This window comes from Leopardus geoffroyi, chromosome C1 (assembly GCF_018350155.1).
Source record: "Leopardus geoffroyi isolate Oge1 chromosome C1, O.geoffroyi_Oge1_pat1.0, whole genome shotgun sequence".
Taxonomy (NCBI): Eukaryota; Metazoa; Chordata; class Mammalia; order Carnivora; family Felidae; genus Leopardus; species Leopardus geoffroyi.
In genome coordinates this window covers 63,438,516-63,459,945 of record NC_059328.1, presented here as the reverse complement: position 1 = coordinate 63,459,945, position 21,430 = coordinate 63,438,516, and the positions used below count along the sequence as shown (strand labels likewise).

General features: G+C 35.9%; 1 protein-coding gene across 1 annotated transcript; it reads left to right on the top strand.

Moving 5' to 3' along the window:
- The first annotated feature begins 537 nt into the window (after nucleotides 1-537).
- Nucleotides 538-21,366, top strand: ASB17 (ankyrin repeat and SOCS box containing 17). The gene is made up of 3 exons (XM_045477892.1): nucleotides 538-1,072; nucleotides 18,857-19,136; nucleotides 21,086-21,366. Exons 1-3 carry the CDS (start codon nucleotides 672-674, stop codon nucleotides 21,290-21,292), a joined length of 888 nt encoding a protein of 295 aa, XP_045333848.1. The 5' UTR covers nucleotides 538-671; the 3' UTR covers nucleotides 21,293-21,366.
- Nucleotides 21,367-21,430: the final 64 nt, after the last annotated feature.

Genomic DNA, 21,430 nt, shown 5'->3' with positions numbered 1-21,430 from the left:
GATGCCACAACAAGCTTGATATACCTTTAATGTACAAACTGTATATGTTCTGCCTAATTTATAGGCAATATAAAATTTTAAATTCTAAAACAAAGTTTCTGAATTTTGTTTAACACTGTATGTCAGCTTTTCTCTCTGAGAATTAATATAGTGCCTTCTGGCAGGTCTCTTAACCTTCCTAAGTCTCAGTTTCTTCAACTATAAAATAAGGAAAATATCCTATGAGGTTTAAGTGAGAATGCAGTACTCATGCAAAACATGACAACCTAAAAGGAATAATCAACCTGGTTATTACTATTATTTTGTCTAATTTATAGACTGTATTTTCAGCACTTCATAAACATACATACTGGCTTGAGCTAAGGTTTTAGACTTAAAAATATTATATCTTAGCTGCCACACATGCCATGTATATCCAGTATGTCCCTCTCAAATGTCACCAGTTACGTATATTATACCAAATTCCTGACCTATGCTGATGACAGATCACCATCTATTGTGATGTCATCCAGTACCTTATGGTAATATTTCATATGATATTTTTGTGGCTACAGTTTAAAGAGCACTTCCTGTTTGTGGAGTAAAGCCTACCACATTATCAAAATATGTAACTGAGGGATTACAGTATGACCTCCTGTGATTTGATTTCTATACTGTTGCCTTAAATAGCAATGAGTAAATCTTTCAAATTATGTCATAAGACTTCTTGTCCAAGAAGCAATATATTCTGCAATCTCATTGACAAAATTGTTAAAAGACCATCCTTGCAGTTTTTGGGTCAGTGGGGATATCACTGTTACGAACCTAGGATTTACAGAACCCTGGCAAAAATTCTGAGGTATGTCGACTTGGATGGGTTTGACATACTACTCTCAGACTATATTGCATTTGTGGAAAAATCAGGATACCGTTTCGAACTGAATTTTAATCTTGAATTTACTGAAATATGTGTGAATACTATTCTGTACTGGGTTTTTGCGAGGAAGGGTAATCCTGACTTTGTGGAATTGCTTCTCAAGAAAACAAAGAACTATGTTCAAGATAGAAGTTGTAACCTGGCACTGATATGGAGGTAATAATCTCATGTTTTTACCATAAAAGGACAAAATTCTCTTTGGGAGATTATATTACTTCTTTTTTTTCTAAAATAAATATGCCTGGTGGCTATAAGGATAAGGAATCCTAACTTGATTGCTCATCCATTTGTACACTCCTCATTATTTGTTCAATAAATGTTCCCCTATATGTACATTACTATGTACCAATAAATTGCTAGTGGTTCTGCTCTATAAAGTATACATGCTAGTGCTCAAGGTAATGGCATGTTAGACAACTTAGATTTCTCTAACTAAACAAAGACATTGTTTGGGGTAATACTGTGATCTCTTCTTGAGAATACCGATAATGCGTATCTATCTAGTACATATAAAAAATGACTTTCAAAGTATAATTCAGAATACACACACACACTCACTTAGTAATAGTTAATAACATAATAATTCCCTATTTGTATGTTAAGCATTGATAAATTTGACTCCAAATTCTCCAGAATTGAGCACAAAGCAAGTTAAATACTTGATTAAGTCTGTCGGAGAACCAAATTTTCACATAGTCTGAACATGTCAATCTAGCTAATGAACGAGGATCTTATAGAATATAATATTAAATGTGACCTCTTTGTAAAGTCCATAATATGTATTGTAAAGTTACTCAGTTTGTACTAACTCCAATATACTCTTCAGTTTTTGGTAGTAGTTTGATTAGAACAAATGCGCATTTGTTCATTCATTCAATAAATTATTTATCTACCACCTTACTATGCATAAGGCATTCTACTAGCTAGGCACAATGAATAGAGTATGAATGCAGTGAAAAACAAGACAGATAAGATCAGTTAAAGACTCAACCAATTTAGATTCTGCCTGAAGCAGACGTGTTCTCTTGATTGGGTATCACTATGGTATTGGAGAATCACTAGATTGCTTTCCTTAATGATCACCCAAGTACATAATCTGATAGCTGCAGTCTGGAATATTAATAAATAAAATCCCCAAACAGTATTTTTTGATTGCTTTAAGGACCATTATATTTAGCTATAGCAAAGATCAGCAGCTTCTAAAACTGAGTGTCCCTAGCTGGGCCAAGTAATGCCTATGTATATCCCTGGTAGGCTCATGGGAAAGAAAAATAGAGTAAAACAGAAGAAGAGAAGAAAAACTTCAAAGTGTTTTAAATAGAAGGCAAAAGGGGAGGAAGGAAAATGAAAGAAACACACACAGTGGGATATGATACAGTGCCATTAACAAGTGTCTTAAGTGACAGTTTTAAAATCAAGAAATTCTAACTTAGATGCATCCACAAGGTGAAACACATTACTGGCCAATTCTATGTACCATGACATCATCTGGATCTTTCAGTATCGTCGAATTTCAGATTCAGATGGGATCTAAGAATTCATTAGCAAACCTTCACCCTGGGCAGCAACTCTATATCAAACATCCCTGGGTGATGCTCATATGATCTCTGCTTGAACAACTCTAGTAGTAGTGAGTTAACTATTTCATGAGGTAAACCATCCCTTTGCCCAGGGCCCCTTCTTTTTCCCAGGTATACCCTTTCCCTCAAAGATTTTACCCAGCCCCAGGACTTAAATACTATGTATATGTATATGTATATGTATATGTATATGTATATGTATATGTGAATGACTCTTCAGTCTTTATCTTCACCCCTGACCTCTCCTCTGAGCTCCAGACTCCTTCTATATGAAGTTGTCTATTCAACATCTCCACAAGTCACCTCAAACTTAACAGAAATAAAACAGAACATTGATCTAACTCATTCTCCCCTTGTCAACCTACTCCTTCTCCTGAATTCCCCACTTGATTAATGGCCCCTATTGTTCTATCCTGTTGCTCAAGTTAGAAATCCAGGATTTATTCTTGGTTCTTCTTCTTTCACCAACACATCAGCGAGTACTTTTGACTCTGTCTCTAAACATATCCCTCTTAGCTAAACATCGTTTCATTTCCTCCATTTCTAACCTAGGTGAAGCCATATTCATCTCTTGCCTAGGCAACCGCTATAGACTGCTCGAGTCTTTCAGCTTCTACTCTTCCCTCTCAAACTCTGTAATCTATTCTTGACTCAGAACCCTGTGGAAACCTTATAAAAACTGAAATATGTCATACCACTTGTGCTTAAAATCTTCCAAAACTTTCCCACTACAAGTGGAATAAAATTCAAACTCAATACCCATTGTTTAAAAGCCCTACATGATCTGACCTCTCACTATATCAACCAAATCCAATCTCATGTCATTCTTCCCCTTGAGCACTATATCCAGCCATACAGACCCTTTTGTTTCTTGAATATCTTCAATTTCATTCCTGTCTGAAGGCCCTGTAGTACTTGTTTACCTCCAAGTGAAAGAAGTCAGACTGAGAAAGACAAATATCATATGATTTCACTCATATGTGGAATCTAATTAGCAAAACAAATGAATAAAGAAAAACAGAAAAATACCCATAAATACAGGGAACAAACTGATAGTTGCCAGAGGGAAGCGCATAGGGGGATGGGTCATATGGGTGAAGGGGACTGGGAGATACAAGCTTCCAGTTATGGAATGAATAAGTCGCAAGAATAAAAGGCACGGCATATAGAATATAGTTAATGATACTGTAATAGCATTGTATGGTGATAGATGGTAGCTACATTTGTGGTGAGCATAGCATAAAATGCATAAACTTGTTGAGTTACTGTGATGTACACATGAAACTAATGTAACATTGTATGTCTATTATGCTCAAATTTAAAAAACTAAAATTGAAAAAAAAAAAAAAAACTGTTCCCTCTGCCTGGAAATTTCTTCACTCAGTTCTTCCAATGGTTAGTTCCTTTTTATCAGCTGGAACACAGTATAAATGTCATCTCTTCAGACAGGTGGTCACACCTTCTAAAGAAGCCACTCATTCAAATATCATAACACTATTTAATTCTCTACACAACATTGATCACTATATGCTCATTTGCTGCTGCTGGTTCCCCCCCCCCCCCACACCCTCACTGATTTGTTCACTGTCCACTGTCACTAAAAGTAAGCTCCATGAAGGGTGCCTGGGTGGCTCAGTCAGTTAAGCATTTGGCTCAGGTCCGTGATCTCATGATTTACGGGTTTGAGCCCTGCATTGGGCTCTGTGCTGACAGCTCAGAGCCTGGACCCTACTTCAGATTCTGTGTCTCCCTCTCCCTCTGCCCCTCCTCCACTCACATTCTGTCTCTTTCTCTCTCAAAAATAAACATTAAAAAATTAAAAAAAAAAAGTAAGCTCCATGAGAGGAAAAAATCTCAACTACTTCCTCAACATTGAATCCTCAGTGCCAAGAACTATGTACATACACAGAAAGTGCTCAATCAAGATTTTGTTGAATGAAAAAGTGAACTTCTTATGCAATGTTATTAGATATTTCTTCCTCATAGTGCATTGCAATCTGTCTCCATTTCTCCAGTTCTGCCCCCAGAACTATAGAGAACAAAGTCTATTTCTCTCCTACATGAAGATCTCTCAGATATTTGAACACAGCTAATATGTCCCCAAAATGAATACCTTAAGTTTCCTATTATCTGTTGTTCTTTATTCCTAAAGCAGCATCATTTTTTGGTCACCCTCCTCTGCATACACTCCAATATGATAATTTTCTTATTATAATAATGAAGTGTCTGAATAAGTCCTTGAAGGGGAGGAGATAGAACTAATGAGGGAAAGGAACTTAAGTTTGTTCATTTTTACAACAAACCTGCAATATTAATCTAAATGCCACTGTATGACAGTCTACAAGTGATTAAAGAGAGATGATGTCATTCAGTTAAAATAACAATAATCATTTATTAAGAATTTTCTAAGTGCCAAGCACTGTGTTATTTGACGGGAATACAAAAATAAAATAGCCATATATCCTGATTTTGGAGAGCTCACAGACTAGTAAGTGAACAATAAATATTGTAATTATACCATAAATGCAAACACAAAAGCATGTGCGGGTGGAGAGAACAGAGAAACAAGTTGTTAAACACTACTGTGGAGGAGTAGATACAAGGCTATCTAGAAGATAGGATATCCTGAATTGGTTTTTAAAAAATGAAAGGGAATTTTCTGTTCTTTTCCCTTGAAAAATTGTAATCTAGGCAGAGGCAGGATGACCAAAGGAGACACAAACAACATGTTGCATCCAGTGATTATGGACAATTGCTAGAAAGTGAGATAGGAAATCAGGTAGTAGCGGGATATGAAGCCTAGAAGTGAAAGCTTGCAGGCCTTTGTAGGCCATACTAAGGAATTTGAAATTTACACCATGAGTGACGCCTAACTAGTGAAGGTCAGACTTGTAGTATGAAAAGATTCATCAGCTCCCATTTGAAGACTAGACTGTAGGAAGGGGCTAGAGGCAAGGAGACCAGTCAGAAGGCTGCTCAAATACTCCGGCACAATGGCAGTTCCAGACCTTCTATATAAAAAGGGTTGGGGAAAGTAATCTTATCAAAAAGGTGTAGATGGTTAGAGAAGTTGCTTGAAACTGAATTTGCATAATGGACACCCCATGCTAACTTAGCTTACATGTGTATATTATAGTTTGGGGAAAAGAACTAATTCTGCTGTGCCACCATCTTCTCCAACTCCTGGCTATGCTTTGATACCATAACAGTCCAGGTAAAACATAAGAAGTTAAACTAAATAGCAGTAGGGGAAAGAAGAAATAATTCAACTTAATAATTTAAGTTGAATAACAAAACATTGTAATTAGAAAAGAAGCATCAAAAAGAGAGAAGTGTTAATTTCAGATTTCTAAATTTTAAGACTGGTTGATGTTTGTATTAGTTTCCTCTTACTGTTGTAATAAAATTGCTACAAACGCAGTGGCTTAAGATGATACAAATGTATTCTTTTATAGTTCTGGAGGTCAGAAGCCCAAAATGAGGTTACTGGGCTAAAATCTTTCTAGTGGCTCTTCAGGAGAATCTGTTCCCTACTGAGCTTCTAGAGGCTGCCTGAATTCCTTGGTTCATGGCCTCTTCCTCCATCTTCAAAGTCAGCACTGTAGAGTCATAACTCCTTCACTGGCTCTGCTTCTACTGTTCTCTGACACTTCTTGTAAGGACCCTTGTGATTTCATTGGGTCCACCTGCATTATCTCCCATCTTTTTTTTAATGTTTATTTATTTATTTTGATGGGGGGGGGAGGGGCAGAAAGAGAGAGAGAGAGAGAGAGAGAGAGAGAGAGAGAGAGAATGAATTCCAAGCAGGCTCTACTCTCAATGCAGAGCCCAATGCAGGGCTCAGTCTCACAGACTATTAGATTATGACCTGAGCTGAAATCAAGAGTTGGAGGCTTAACCAACTGAGCCACCCTAGCACCCCTCAAGATCCTTATCTTAATTACATCTGCAAAATCCATTTTGCCATTTTGAGAGGCGTTATTCAGTCTACCATAATGGTCATACCACAAACCTATCAAGATTATTACAAAGGATCTAAAAAGCCAGGTTGGGACATAGGAGTTTGCATTACCTAAGAGATATCCAGGTACAGATAAGCAGTAGGTGATTAGATAGTGTCATGCTTGAGTCTCTTTCTTTTACATTCCACATCTTGTATGTCAGGATATCTGTTGGTTCTACCTTCAAACAGTATACAGAATCTGACTATTTCTACTGTTATTGGCTGGCACCAAGTAATTTTCCTCCTCATATCTCAGAATAAATTCTCAACAAATATAAGATCACATTGCTTTTCTACTCAAAATCTCCAATGGCTCCTCCATTCCACTTAGAGTAAAAGATGAAGTCCTTTCAGTGATCTACAAGGCTCTACATGATGTGGCATCCCATTATCTCTGTTCTTGTTTCCTACTACTCCTCAGCCTTGTCACTCTTTCAGCCACACTGGCTCCCTTACTCTTCCCTCACCACTCCAGGAACACTCACCTGCCTTAGGGTCCTTAAATATCCAAGTGGTCAATTTCTTGATCTCCTTATTCTTCATCCAAATGTCATCTCTCAGTAATTCCCTCTCCTATCATCCTATTTTAAAATTGGAAAATACCCTCAGTACACCCTCCAGCACTTTCACACTTCCTACACTGCTCTACTTTTTTTCTTATCAAGTCTTCTAACATATTATAAAATTTGCTTTTCTCAGATGTCTATTCTGTATTGTCTGTTTTCTCTCACTACAATATAAGCAGGAAAGTAGGCATCTTTATTATTTTCATTCACATATCCCAAGCACCTAAAACAGTATTTGGCATACAATATGCATTCAATAAATATTTGTTGAATAAGTTAATAGACAGTAATTAAAGTTATGGTCATGGATGAAATTGCCTAAGAACATAAATCAAATGAATTAGTCAAAAGGCCATATCTTCTTTACTTATGTTAAGTGGAAAGAAAGAGGAACCAGTAAAAGATCATTGACAAGGAATAGCCAAAGAGGCAGGTGGATAGCTTGGTGAAAACAGCCTTACTAAGTTAGGACAAAACGTGGCTCCAAGAAAATCAACTGTGCTAAATATCAGAAATAAAATTATTATAGAGAAGCATCTCTTAAATTTAGTGGCTAAAAACTAAAGGAGGAGGAGTAGGAAAAAGTAGAAAGAATTAGTATAGCTACAAAACTGAATCATTCTCTGCATGTCTATATGGAAATATTATGCCCCATTTAATAAGCATATATGACAGGTTTTCAGACACAGAGGGTTCAGTTCATTAACTTCACATTTAAAAACTAATTCTTGCTGTGCTCGCCTTACTCCATCCATATAAGTATTGCCATAATTAAGTGTCAGTACAGATTAAGCAAATTTTGGTTTATAGTAACATGCTCTTTAAACATGAGGATTAATCATGTCATTTGGGTACAGATTAGACTTTTAAATCTCATTTTAAACCTATTTGAGTTTTAGTTATGTTTTCAACATTTGTGGTCTAAAATATCTTCTAAAGGTAGTATCAATCTTAATGACTTAAAATAAACTAATATCTCTAAATCTTAACCAGGACCACTTGTGCTATCTTTGTCCTGTAAATCCCCTGAATTCCTATACTTACAAGATTCTTAGTCAAATATCTTAAGAGTGAGCAAGATCAGAGGTGGTTCAAGATGACAGTGTAGGAGAATCCTAAACTCATCTCCTCCAGTGGATACAACATAATCTACAGCTACATATGCAACAATTCCCCCTGAAAACAAAAACCGAAAAAAACCCCCAAAACTTAGCCGAACAGATCCTCCACAACGAAAGATTAACAGGCCACATTTAGATGGGTAAAAGAAGCAGAGACATCGTCTTGCCAAAACCCCACCCCCAACACGTTGACTTACAGACTGGAAGAGTCGAGAGGGATCTCACAAATAACACAGATTCTCTGTAAAGAGAAAGGGGTTTGTGTCCCACATCAGACACTCCAACCCTTGAGAATTCATTGGAGAGATGAACTCCCAACATATCTGGCTTTGAAACCAGCAGGATTTATGTCCAGAAGAAATAGGGCTGTAGGGAATGGAGATTCCACTCTTAGCAGACTCACAAGCAGACTCATTCACTTTGGGACCAAGTACAAAAGTTGCAGATTGAAAAATGCCTAGAGCATATGTGAAGGAGATTCATTTGCTAACCTTAAGTTATCTGCCAGAGGGGCAGAAACCTGTTGAGACTCTCCAAGAGCAAAGGTACCAGCGGGCATCTTTTCAGCATTCACCATCTACTTTGCTAGTGCCAGCACAAATAGGTACCAACCATCTTTGCACTATCCCTCTACCTTACTGTCTACAAGAAACTCATTTCATGTATAAGGACACACACAGACTGAAAGTAAGGGATGGAATAAAATGTTTCATGCAAATGGAAACCCTCCCCCACAAAAAAGTTAGGGTAGCTGTACTTATATCAGATAAAATAGACTTTAAAACAGACAAAAATGGGCATTAAATAAAAATAAAGGGGCCAATCCAAAAAGAAGATCTAACATTTGTAAATATTTATGCACTCAACATAGGAGATCTAAACATAAAACATATATAAAAAATTGACAGCAGTAAAACAATAGAAAGGGACCCTATTTACATCAACGGATTGACCATTCAGACACAAAATCAATAAGAAAACATCAACCTTAAGTGACACATTACACCATATGGACTACACACACACACACACACACACACAGAACACTGTATACAAAAGCAAGAAAATATACATTCTTCCCAAGTACACATGGAATATTCTCCAGGATAGATTATGTTAGGTCACAAAACAAATCACAATAAATCCAAGAAGATTGAAATCATATCAAGCATCTTTTTCAACTACAATGATATGACACTATAAATAAATTATAAGAAGAACATTGGAAAAATCACAAATATGTGGAGATTTGAAAATGTACTACTGGAGTGCCAGGGGGGCTCAGTTGGCTAATTGTCTGACTTCAGCTCAGGTCATGATATCACCTTTCATGATCTCACCTTTGAGGCCCCACATCAGGTTCTGTGCTACAAGTACAGAGCCTGCTTGGGATTCTCTCTCCCTCTCTCTCTGCCCCTCCGCCATGCTCATGAGCTCTCTTTCAAATAAAACTTAAAAAAAAATGCTGCTGAGCAACCAATGTGTCAACAAAGAAATGAAAGGAGAAATCAAAAAATACCTTGAGAAGGGCGCTTGGGTGGCTCAGTTGGTTAAGCGTCTGACTTCAGCTCAGGTCACGATTTCATGGCTCAGGAGTTCTAGCCCCGTGTAGGGCTCTGTGCTAGCAGCACAGAGCCTGGAGCCTGCCTGGAGTCTCTCTCTGTCCCTCCACTGCTCATGCTTTCTCTCTCTCTCAAAAACAAATAAACATTAAAAGAATTTTTTTAAACACCTTGAGATAAATGAAAATAGAAATACAACTTACCAAAATTAATGAAATGCAGCAAAAGCAGTTCGAATTGGGAAGATTATAGTGATACAGGCCTACTTCAAAAAAAACCAAAAACAAAAACAAAAAACAAGACAAATCTCAAATAAACTAACTTTACACCAAAAGGCACTAGAAAAAGAAAAACAAAGCTCAAAGCTATGAGAAGGACATAATATCAGAGCAAAAAATAAATGAAATAAAAACTAAAAATAAAACAAAAAAAGATCAATGAAACTAAGAACTGGTTCATTGAAAAGATAAACAAAACTGACAAAACTTTAGTCAGATTCATCAAGAAAGAGTCCAAATAAAAAAGTCAGAAATGAAAGAAAAATTACAACTGATACCAAAGAAATACAAAGGATCATAAGAGACAATTATGAACAATTACACATCAACAGTCAACAACCTAAAAGAAATGGATAAATTCCTAGAAACAGTCTTCCAAGACTGAATCATAAAGAAATGGAAAGCCTGAATAAACCAAATACTAGTATGCAGATTGAATCAATAATCACAAACCTCCCAACAAACAGAAGTCCAGGACTAGACAGCTTTACTTGAGTTCTACTAAATATTCAAAGAAGATTAGATACCTATCCTTCTCAAACCCTTCCAAAAACTGAAAATGAGGGAACACTTCCAAACTCATTTTACAAGGCCAGAACTACCCTAATGGCAAAACCAGACATAAACACTGAAAATAAAAATAAAAACTGGGGCGCCTGGGTGGCGCAGTCGGTTGGGCGTCCGACTTCAGCCAGGTCACGATCTCGCGGTCTGGGAGTTCGAGCCCCGCGTCAGGCTCTGGGCTGATGGCTCAGAGCCTGGAGCCTGTTTCCGATTCTGTGTCTCCCTCTCTCTCTGCCCCTCCCCCGTTCATGCTCTGTCTCTCTCTGTCCCAAAAATAAATAAACGTTGAAAAAAAAATTAAAAAAAAAAATAAAAATAAAAACTGAAATAATAGAAATAGAAATAATAAAAGAAAACAGCCCAATATCTCTGAAGAACACAGATGCAAAAATCCTCAATAAAATATTAGCAAGCCAAATTCAGCAATACATCAAAAGGATCACACATCATGATCAAGTAGGATTTATTACAGGGATGCAAAGATGGTTCAATACCTGCAAATCAATCAACATAAAATATCTCATTAACAAAATGAAGCATGAAAATTATATGATCATCTAAATAAAGATAAAGCATTTGAAAAATTGAACATCCATTTATGATTTAAAAAACCCAACACAGTGGGTATAGACAGAAGGTACCTCAACATCATAAAGACTGTATATGACAAACCTACAACTAACATCATACTCAATGCTGAAAAGCTGAAAGCTTTTCCTTTAAGATAAGGAACAAGACAAGGGTACCCATTCTCAACACTTTTAGTCAACATAGTATTAAAAGTCGTAGACAGAAGAATTAGGTAGGTAGGTGGGTAGGTAGGTAATTAATTAATTAATTAATTAAAAGACATCCAAATTGGAAAGGAAAAAGTAAAACTGTCACTATATGTAGATGACATGATTTTCATTTACAAAGCCCTAAAGATTCCACCAAAGTAGTTAAAACTAATAAACTCAGTAAAGTTGCCATGTATAAAATCAATACACAAAAATCTGTTGAGGTTTTAAATACTGACAATGAACCATCAGCAAAACAAATTAAGAAAACAATCTCATTTACAACTGCTTCGAAAAGAATAAAATACCTAGAAATAAATTTAACCAAGGTGGTGAAAGATCTGTACTCTGAAAACTATAAGACACTGATGAAAGAAACTGAAGAAGATACAAATAAGTGGAAAGATACTCTGTGCTTATGGATTGGAAGAATCAATATTATCAAAATGTTCATATGGTAATCTACAGATTCAATATGATCCCTATCAAAATTTGAATATCATTTTTCACAGAATTAGAACAACTCTAAAATTTGTATTGAACCAGAAAAGATCTTGAATAGTGAAAGTGGCCTTGAAAAAGAAAAAAAAAAAAACTGGATGCATCATGCTCCCAGATTTCAAACTATTATTAAAAAGATAATAATGACATCACAACAGTATGGCATTATCATAAAAACAGACACATACATCAATGGAACAAAAGAGAGAGCCCAGAAATAAACCCATGCATATATAGTTAATTAATTTTATGAAAAAGGAGACAAGACTATATAATGGGAAATGATAGTCTCTTCAATAAATGATGTTGGGAAAACTGGTCAGACACAAAAGAATGAAACTGGACCACTGTCTTACACCACACACAAAAATTAACTCAAAATTGATTAAAAACCTGAATGTAAGACCAGAAACCACAAAACTCCTAGAAGAAAACACAGGCAGTAATTTCCTTGACATTATTCTTGGCAATATTTTTCACAATCTGACTCCAAAGACAATATCAACAAAAGCAAAAGTAAGCTAAAAAGCTTCTGCATAGTGAAGCAAATCATCAACAAAACAAAAAGGTAACCCACTGAATAGGAAAAAATACTTGCAAATGATATATCTGATAAGGGGTTATTATCCAAAATATATAAAGAACTCATTCAACTCAATTTTTAAAAATTGTATTAAAAAGAGGTAAAGGATTGGGCACCTGGGAGGTTCAGTCAATTAAGTATCCGACTTCAGTTCAGGTCATGATCTCACAGCTCATTCAAGCCCTGGGTCAGGCTCTGTGCTGACAGCTCAAAGCCTGGAGTCTGCTTGGGATTCGGTGTTTCCCTCTCTCTGCCCCTCCCCTGCTTGCTCTCTCTCTCTCTCTCTCTCTCTCTCTCTCTCCCAGTTAAAAAAAATAATAATAAACATTAAACAAATTTTTTAAATGGGCAAAGGATCTGAAGAAACATTTTTCAAAAGATACACAGATGACTAACAGGCACATGAAAAGATGCTCAACATCAGTAATCAGGGAAATGCAAATCAAAACTATGAGATATCATTTCACACCTGTCAGAATGGCTGTTATCAAAAAGATAAAAATTAACAAGTGTTGTCAAGGATATAAAGAAAAGGAAACCTCTTATGCAGTATTGGTGGGAATGAAAATTGGTGCAACCACTATGGAAAACAATATGGAGGTTCCTGAAAAAATTAAAAATAGAACTGCCATATGATCCAGCAATGCTACTTCTGGGTATTTACCTGAAAAAACAAAACAAAACAAAAACAAAAACCCAAATTCAAAAAGATACATGCACCCCTTTGTTCATGACAGCATTATTTACAATAGCCAACATATAGAAACAACATAATGTCTATCGATGGATGAATGGATAAAGGAAATGTATTCAAAAGACCTTGAAGCCAAAGCAATCCTGAAAAAGAAAAACAAAACTGGAGGCTTCAGGATTCCAGATTTCAAGCTATATTACAAAGCTGTAGTCATCAAGAGAGTATGGTACTAGCACAAAAACAGACACGTGGATCAATGGAACATAATAGAAAACCCAGAAATGGACCCACAACTATACAGTCACCTAATCTTCAACAAAGCACGAAATAACATACAAAAGAAAAAGAGTCTCTTCAACAAATGGTGTTGGGAGAACTGGACACTGACATGTAGAACAATGAAAGTGGAACACTTTCAGCACTGGATGCTGTATGTAAGTAATGAATACAGAAAAATAAATTCAAAATGGATGAAAGACCTAAATGTGAGACAAGAAACCATCAAAATACTAGAGAACACCGGCAGTGACCTCTTTGACCTTGGTCACAGCAACTTCTTACTAGACACATTGCCAAAGGCAAGGAAAATAAAAGCAAACATGAACTATTGGGCTACTGGGACTTCATTAAGATAAAAAGCTTCTGCATAGTGAAGGAAACAATCAACAAAACTAAAAGGCAGCCTATGGAATGGGAGAAAATATTTGCAAACAACTTATCTGATAAAGGCTTAGTATCCCAAATCTATAAAGAACTTACAACTCAACACCCAAAAACCAAATAACCCAGTTAAGAAATGGGTTAGTATATGAATAGATACTTTTCCAAAGAAGACACCCAGATGGCTAACAGACACATGAAAAGATGCTCAACATCACTCATCATCAGGGAAACACAAATCAAAACCATGAGATAGCATCTCACACATGTCAGAATGGCAAAAATTAACAACACGAGAAACAACAGGTGTTGGTGAGGATGCAGAGAAAGGGGAACCCTCTTATACTGTTGGTAGAAATGCAAACTGGTACACTTTGGAGAATAGCATGGAGGTCCCTCAAAAAACTAAAAATAGGGGTGCCTGGGTGACTCAGTGGAGCATCTGATTCTTGATTTGGCTCAGGTCATGAGCCCCATATCACGCTCCATGATGACAGTGCAGATCCTGCTTGGAATTCTCTTTCTCCCCTCTCTCTGCCCCTCCCCTGCTCATCTGTCTCTCTCTCTTTCTCTCAAAAATAAATAAACTTAAAACAAACAGACAAACAAACAAAAAGGACACTAAAAACAGAACTACCCTATGATCCAGCAATTGTACCATTAGGTATTTACCCAAAGGATACAAAAATACAGATCTGAAGGGTACATGCACCCCAATGTTTATAGCAGCATTATCAACAATAGCCAAACTATGGAGAGAGCCCAAATGTCCATCAATTGATGAATTGATAAAGAAGATGAGAAATAGATATACAGATATATAGATAGATATAGAAAATATAGATACATAGATAGATAATGGAATATTACTCATCCGTCAAAAAGAATGAAATCTTGCCATTTGCAATGATGTGGATGGAGCTAGCTATGCTAAGTGAAATAAGTCAATCAGAGAAAGATAAATACCATATGATTTCACTTATATGTGGAATTTAAGAAACAAAACAGATGAACATAAGGGAAGTTGGGGGGAAGAGAAGAGAGGGAAATAAACCACAAGAGATTCTTAATGACAGAGAACAAACTATGGGTTGACAGAGGGAAGTGGGTGGGAGATGGGCTAGATGGGTGATGGGTACTAAGGAGGACACTTGCTGTGATGATGAGCACTGGATGCTGTATGTAAGTGATGAATTACTGAATTCTACTCCTAAGGGGCCAGTAGTCCACTGTATGTTAATTAACTAAAATTAAAAAAAAAAAAAAAAGATGTGATACACACACACACACATTGAAATATGACTCAGAAATAAAAAAGAATGAAATCTTGTCATTTGCAACAACATGGAATGACGTTGAGGGTATTATGCTAAGTGAAATAAGTTAGAGAAAGACAAATACCATATGATTTCACTTAAATACAGAATCTAAAAAACAAATCAAACATGCAAACAAAACTTATAGACACAGAACAGGTTGATGGTTGCTAGAGTGAAGAGGGGTTAGGGGTAGGTGGAATGGGTAAGGGGGTCAAGAAGTATAAACTTCCAGCTTAAAATAAATAACTCGTGACAATGTAACTTATAACATGATTACTATAGTCAATAATATTTTATCACATGTTTGAAAGTTGCTGAGAGTAGATCTTCAAAGTTCTCATCACAAGAAAAAAATTTTTATAACTTTTCATGAGGGCAGATGGTAACTAGATTTATTGTGATATTCATTTCACAATGTATACAAATATTGAATAATTATTTTGTAGACCTGAAACTAATATGATGTTATATATCAATTATACTTCATCAAAAAAGATTAAAAAAAGAGCAAGATGAATAAATCAGATTGTCTTTGAAAAATGGCAATAATTGTGCCTCACTAAAAGTCTTGTTAGATCCAGAAACCACCAAATAAATTTAATTATATATATATATATATTTCTGAATAATAGTAAAAAATCAATTAATAAATATTTAAATGTCTACTCTAGGGTAAGATGATAGGAATTTTGGGATATAATAGTGGATTAACCAGACAAAAAATTGTTGCCTTTGTGAAGATTTAATTTTTTTGCTCATCTTGCTTACCTATTTATTTTGAAGATGAGAAAATGAAAGATTAGAGACATTAAACAAGTTGTCCAAAATGATATGGGCTTAATGGAGGAATATACAAAGTGTCACATAAAGAGGAAGATTAGGTCATCAAAGAAATCTTCACAAGAGTTTATTAGAGTCTTATACGATGAGCAAGACTTGTCCCAGAATTGAAAAGGGAGGGCAAGAGCATACAAATCAATGTGAAAAAGATGCATGCAATAGTTTTGGGAGAGTGAGTACCAATAAGCAAGGTAGGGAATGCAGAAGGAGAAGTAGTTTAGGAGTTCAATTGAGATACATATTGGAAGTATGTGTGAAAAAGATGAGATGTCCAGGGCAATACTGATCTGGAGATGATCCCCATGTGCACATTTACATACAGAACTTAGAAGCATATATTCAGTATCACTGGCAGAGTTACAGCAAAAACCCACTCTTTTTTTTTTTTACTTTTTTTTAACGTTTTTTTTTTTTTTTTAATTTATTTTTGAGACAGAGAGAGACAGAGCATGAATGGGGGAGGGTCAGAGAGAGGGAGACACAGAATCCAAAACAGGCTCCAGGCTCCAAGCCGTCAGCACAGAGCCCGAAGCGGGGCCCGAACCCACGGACCGCGAGATCATGACCTGAGCCGAAGTCGGCCGCCCAACCGACTGAGCCACCCAGGCGCCCCATCCACTCTTTAATTTCTAATATACTACTCTCTACTACACCACACTATTTTTTTAAATCACAAAATCTTGGCATTTCAAGACTCAGTGAAGCTTTGGAGATGAACTGGTTGGTCTAGTGATTTTCAAATGGTTCTCCTGGAGCTCCTTGGGAATTACTACAAGGTAAGTATTTAGGACTTCTAAACACACTTCAACCAGAGAACTTATCAAACACAAAACATTCATTTTATACAGTTAGTTCAGGTATGATAATCCTCCATTGTTGCTTTATGCTTATAAATGAAACATTCCTTCCAATCTTTTCATTGATAAATACCCACTAATCCTTCAAATCTTAGCTCCAGGATAACCTATAAATAATTGTTATTCCAGGTAAAGCGCTCCCCTTCAGCACTTTTATAGCACACAAGAATGTTTCTATCCTAGCAATTATCATTTTGTGCTGTATTATTGAATTATTTATCCATTTTCCTTACTAGACTATGATAAGCATCTTGATATGAAGGACTATAACTTTCATCTCTGTATATCTAGTACTCAGTACACTCTGGAAAATCAAGTGTGGAATAAATTAACTAATCATGAACAAATGAATACATAAATGCATGAGAAAACTAAGACTCAGGGAGGTGGACTGACCCAACACCATAGAGCTAGTTAAGAGAATCAAAACCTAAAATCTAGAACCCTTAAATCTCCATTGTCTACCACATTATACCATGTTGCCTCCCTTATTAAGTACATGCAATCTTAAAGTTCCTCATTTTGAATAATGCTTTCCTTGCTTTACATAGTTGTCCAAAACCAGTATTTATAGTTTATATGCTGTTCTGCAAAACATATTAGTATTTTATTAGGCCAATCAAGAGAATTCCAGAGACAAAAGATCATGAATGAAATTTCCATTTCTTTAGTCCCATAAGTTATTTTTATTTGGCCAAATCAAGGCTTGATAATATAAAATCCCCTGTGGGGGTGCCTGGCTGGCTCAGTGCATTAAGCACCTGACTTTTAGTTTCAACTCAGGTCATGATCTTGAGGTTCATAAAATCAAACCCCGAGTCTGGCTCTGCACTGACAGTGGGGAGCCTGCTTGTGATTCTCTCTCTCCCTCTTTCTCTGCCCCTCCCCCTCTAGCATGCACTTACACTCTCCAAATAAACTTTAAACAAATATATAAAATCCCCTGTAGTTGGTTATACCATGTCCTATCTACATATAGAGACCAATTGATTAGCAAACATAAATGTCCATTAACTGAAAGAATTGCAAAGACTACCTCAAATTAGAAAAAAAAAAATAAAACTTTCATTGCTTAAACCTACCTGCAATTACCAACTCTAATTTTATTAAAGCAAAAAAAAAAAAAAATAGGGGATACATAGGTGGCTAAGTTGGTTAAATGTCTGACTTCGAAATGTTGATTTCGGCTCAGATTATGATCTCACAGTTTGTTGGTTCAAGCCCTGAGTCAGGCTCCATGCAGTGCAGAGCCTGCTTGGGATTCTGCATCGCTCCCTCCCTCCCTCCCTCCCTCCCTCCCTCCCTCCCTCTCTCTCCCCCCACTCTCAAAATAAAGTGAATAAAAAAATAGAATGAAGGTAATTGCACTTATTCCTTTCTCATCTAATCTCCAAACTCAATTCATGACTGATATATGATCAAGAAGAAAAGCAAACAAAAAAATTGTGTTGTTTTAATAAAGTGAAATTTTAAAAAAAGCCTTTTTCCCTTTTCTGTTTTAAATTTTCCAGAGCTACATGACTTTTATAATACTGGTTCTAGTAACAATGGATTTCTCCAATGAGAAACAAAATTGCTATTACTAAAAGTAAACACTTTCCACACATTTAAATCTTTTTTTGTTTGTTTTTACAACTTCAAAGTTTAAATGTGTAATAAGGATTTTCTTATTTTTTAATTTACAGTTTGGTCTGGATTCATAGAGTGAAAAACCCTTGTTAAGACATACATAAAGGTAGGGGCACCTGGGTGGCTCTGTCGGTTAAGGGTCCAGCTTGATTTCGGCTCAGGTCATGATCATTTAATGGCTCATGAGATACAGCTCTGTCAGTGCAGAGCCTGCTTGGGATTCTCCCTCTCTCAAAATAAATAAATACATTTTTAAGTCATATATAAGGGTAAAGTTACATTAAAAGTTATTTAAGACATTTAATACTTAAGATAACATTATTTTCCCATTACTGTTAAGAAAAAATGTTTACCACGTTTCTTAATTCTATATTCAATGAAGTTTTTGTTTGTTTGATTCACAGAACTTTCACACCAGTATACTGTCCAAGCCCACTAAGTGGTATTACACCTCTACTCTATGTAGCTCAGACAAGACAATCTACTATCTTAAAAATACTCCTGCAATATGGAATCTTAGAAAGAGAAAAAAACCCTATCAACATTGTGATAACAATATTGCTCTACCCTTCAAGAGTGAGAATAATGGTTGATCATGAATTAGTAGACATCCAGGAAGATGCCAAAACATGTTTACAGCTATGTTCCAGAGTGCTTTCTGCCATTTCAATTAGGGAAATAGAGGTAAGCAAAATACTCTTCTTTGCATGTGGGCTCAAATATTGATCAATTTTAAGATTAAGTTGTGAGACAAGAATGAAGTTAATTTCTAATCTATGAACTATATCCAGTGAAAGATTAATCATTGAGTGTAGGCTTTTAAATTAAAAATAGGTAAAATCTAAATTATCTCAGACCTTAGTCCTTTATTTCATAATTTTGTCTTCTAAATATGAAATAATTTTAGCCCTTTATTTTACAATTTTGTCTTCTAAATATGAAATCATTTAAAAAGTTAAATCTATAGGTTTAGTAGTTACTAAGTAGGTATGTATTATTATATTCTAATTACATAACAACCTGTGGTCATTAGGATTTCTATGTCTTAACACAATAAAATAAAAATTTAATAGACCCTTTTGAAGAATATTTTAAAATGAGAGATTTTTTTCTCACAATCACATGCTGAGAAATAAAAATATAAAGGCTTAAAATATTTGTGCAACGGAAAATATCTGTCCCTCGGGGTGTATGAGTGGCTCAGTTGGCTGAGCATCTGACGTTGGCTCAGGTCATGATCTCACCGTTCATGGGTCTGAGCCCCATGTTGGTTTTGTGCTGACAAGGTGGAACCTGCTTTGGATTCTCTGTCTCCCTCTGCCTCTGTCCCTCCCCACCCCCCCCACATGTGTGCTTTTTCTCTCAAAAATAAACATTAAAATTTTTTTTTAAAAATATCTATCCCTCAGTTTTATAAGCAGAGACTATTTTGCATACCTTAGCAATGATCCCAAGCACTGAGCTCAGTGCTAAGCATATACCGTTCTTTAATTAGCTGATTATCGAATAGATAATAAAATATTATATATCTTTTATTTATTTATTTTTAATGTTTGTTTATTTTTGAGAGACACAGAGACAGAATGTGAGTGGGTTAGGGGCAGAGAGGGAGGGAGACACAGAATCCGAAGCAGGCTCCAGGCTCTGAGCTGTCAGCACAGAGCCCGAAGTGGGGCTTGAACTCAAGAGCTGTGAGAGCATGACCTGAGCTGAAGTTGGACGCTCAACCGACTGAGCCGCCGAGGTGCCCCTTATATATCTTTTAAATAAAAGTACCATATAGTCTGTAGGGTGTAGGTTCTATTGGAGAAATATCTCTGTAATACAGCAATGTCTTCTACTCCTAAGTCAACCGCATTAGCATTTGACTTCTAGAAGTAAATCTTTAAAAGGGATATCCTAACTAAAACTTAAAAATGTATCGTTTCATTTCGTTAAGCCTCCTATCAGGACTTCTCATGGTTTAGCAGTATTCTACAATAGAATCACCTAAGGGGACTTTTAGAATTTATGTTGTTTGTACCCAACCTTAGATGAACTGAATCAATATTTCTGGAGTAAAATCTCCGTGTTGGTGTATTTTAAAATCCCCTAGATAATTCAGTGTATAGCCAAGTTGACAATACTACTCTGGAAAGAAAAGCTGATAAAACTTAAGTGTGTGATTTGTCTAAAATGAAAAACATATACAGATTCATAGTTGTAAGAAATTATGTTTTGTGTCCTTAGACATATTATTTAAACTTTATATATCATTGTGAGAGTAAAATGGGAATAAAAATACTTTGGAAAAAATATAAGGGTTATATAAATTTAAAATCTATTTCTATTTTAATCTTTATTTATTTTTGAGACAGAGACAAAGTGTGAGCAAGGGAGGTAGCTGAGGGGAAGGAGACACAGAATCAGAAGCAGGCTCCAGGCCCTGAGCTGTCAGTACAGAGCCCGACATGGGGCCTGAACTCACGAACTGACTCAGGTCAGATCATGACCTGAGCTGAAGTTGGATGTTTAACCAACTGAGCCACCCAGGCGCCCCTATTTTCTGAATTTAAATACAAAATAAAAATATTGATAATTTGAACTAACCAATGATTAATGTTACAAAATTAAAATATCTCTCCTTTCTTCAGACACAACTAAGTTTAGGAAGACGTCCAATTATTTCTAACTGGCTGGACTACATTCCTTCAACAAGATACAAAGATCCATGTGAACTATTACATCTTTGCAGAATAACCATCAGGGCTCAACTATTGACCAACAATATGCTCCCAAATGGAATATTTTCACTTCTAATACCAGTTCGTCTGCAGAACTACCTGAATTTAGAAAGTTAATACACATCTGTGTCCTGAATTCTTTAAGGTACTCACCATTGTATGGTTTAGAAGTTAATAAACTATTAACTTCATATAAATTCTTATTGCACTGAATATTCCATTAGAGGGTCGCCTATGTGGCTCAGTTGGTTAAGC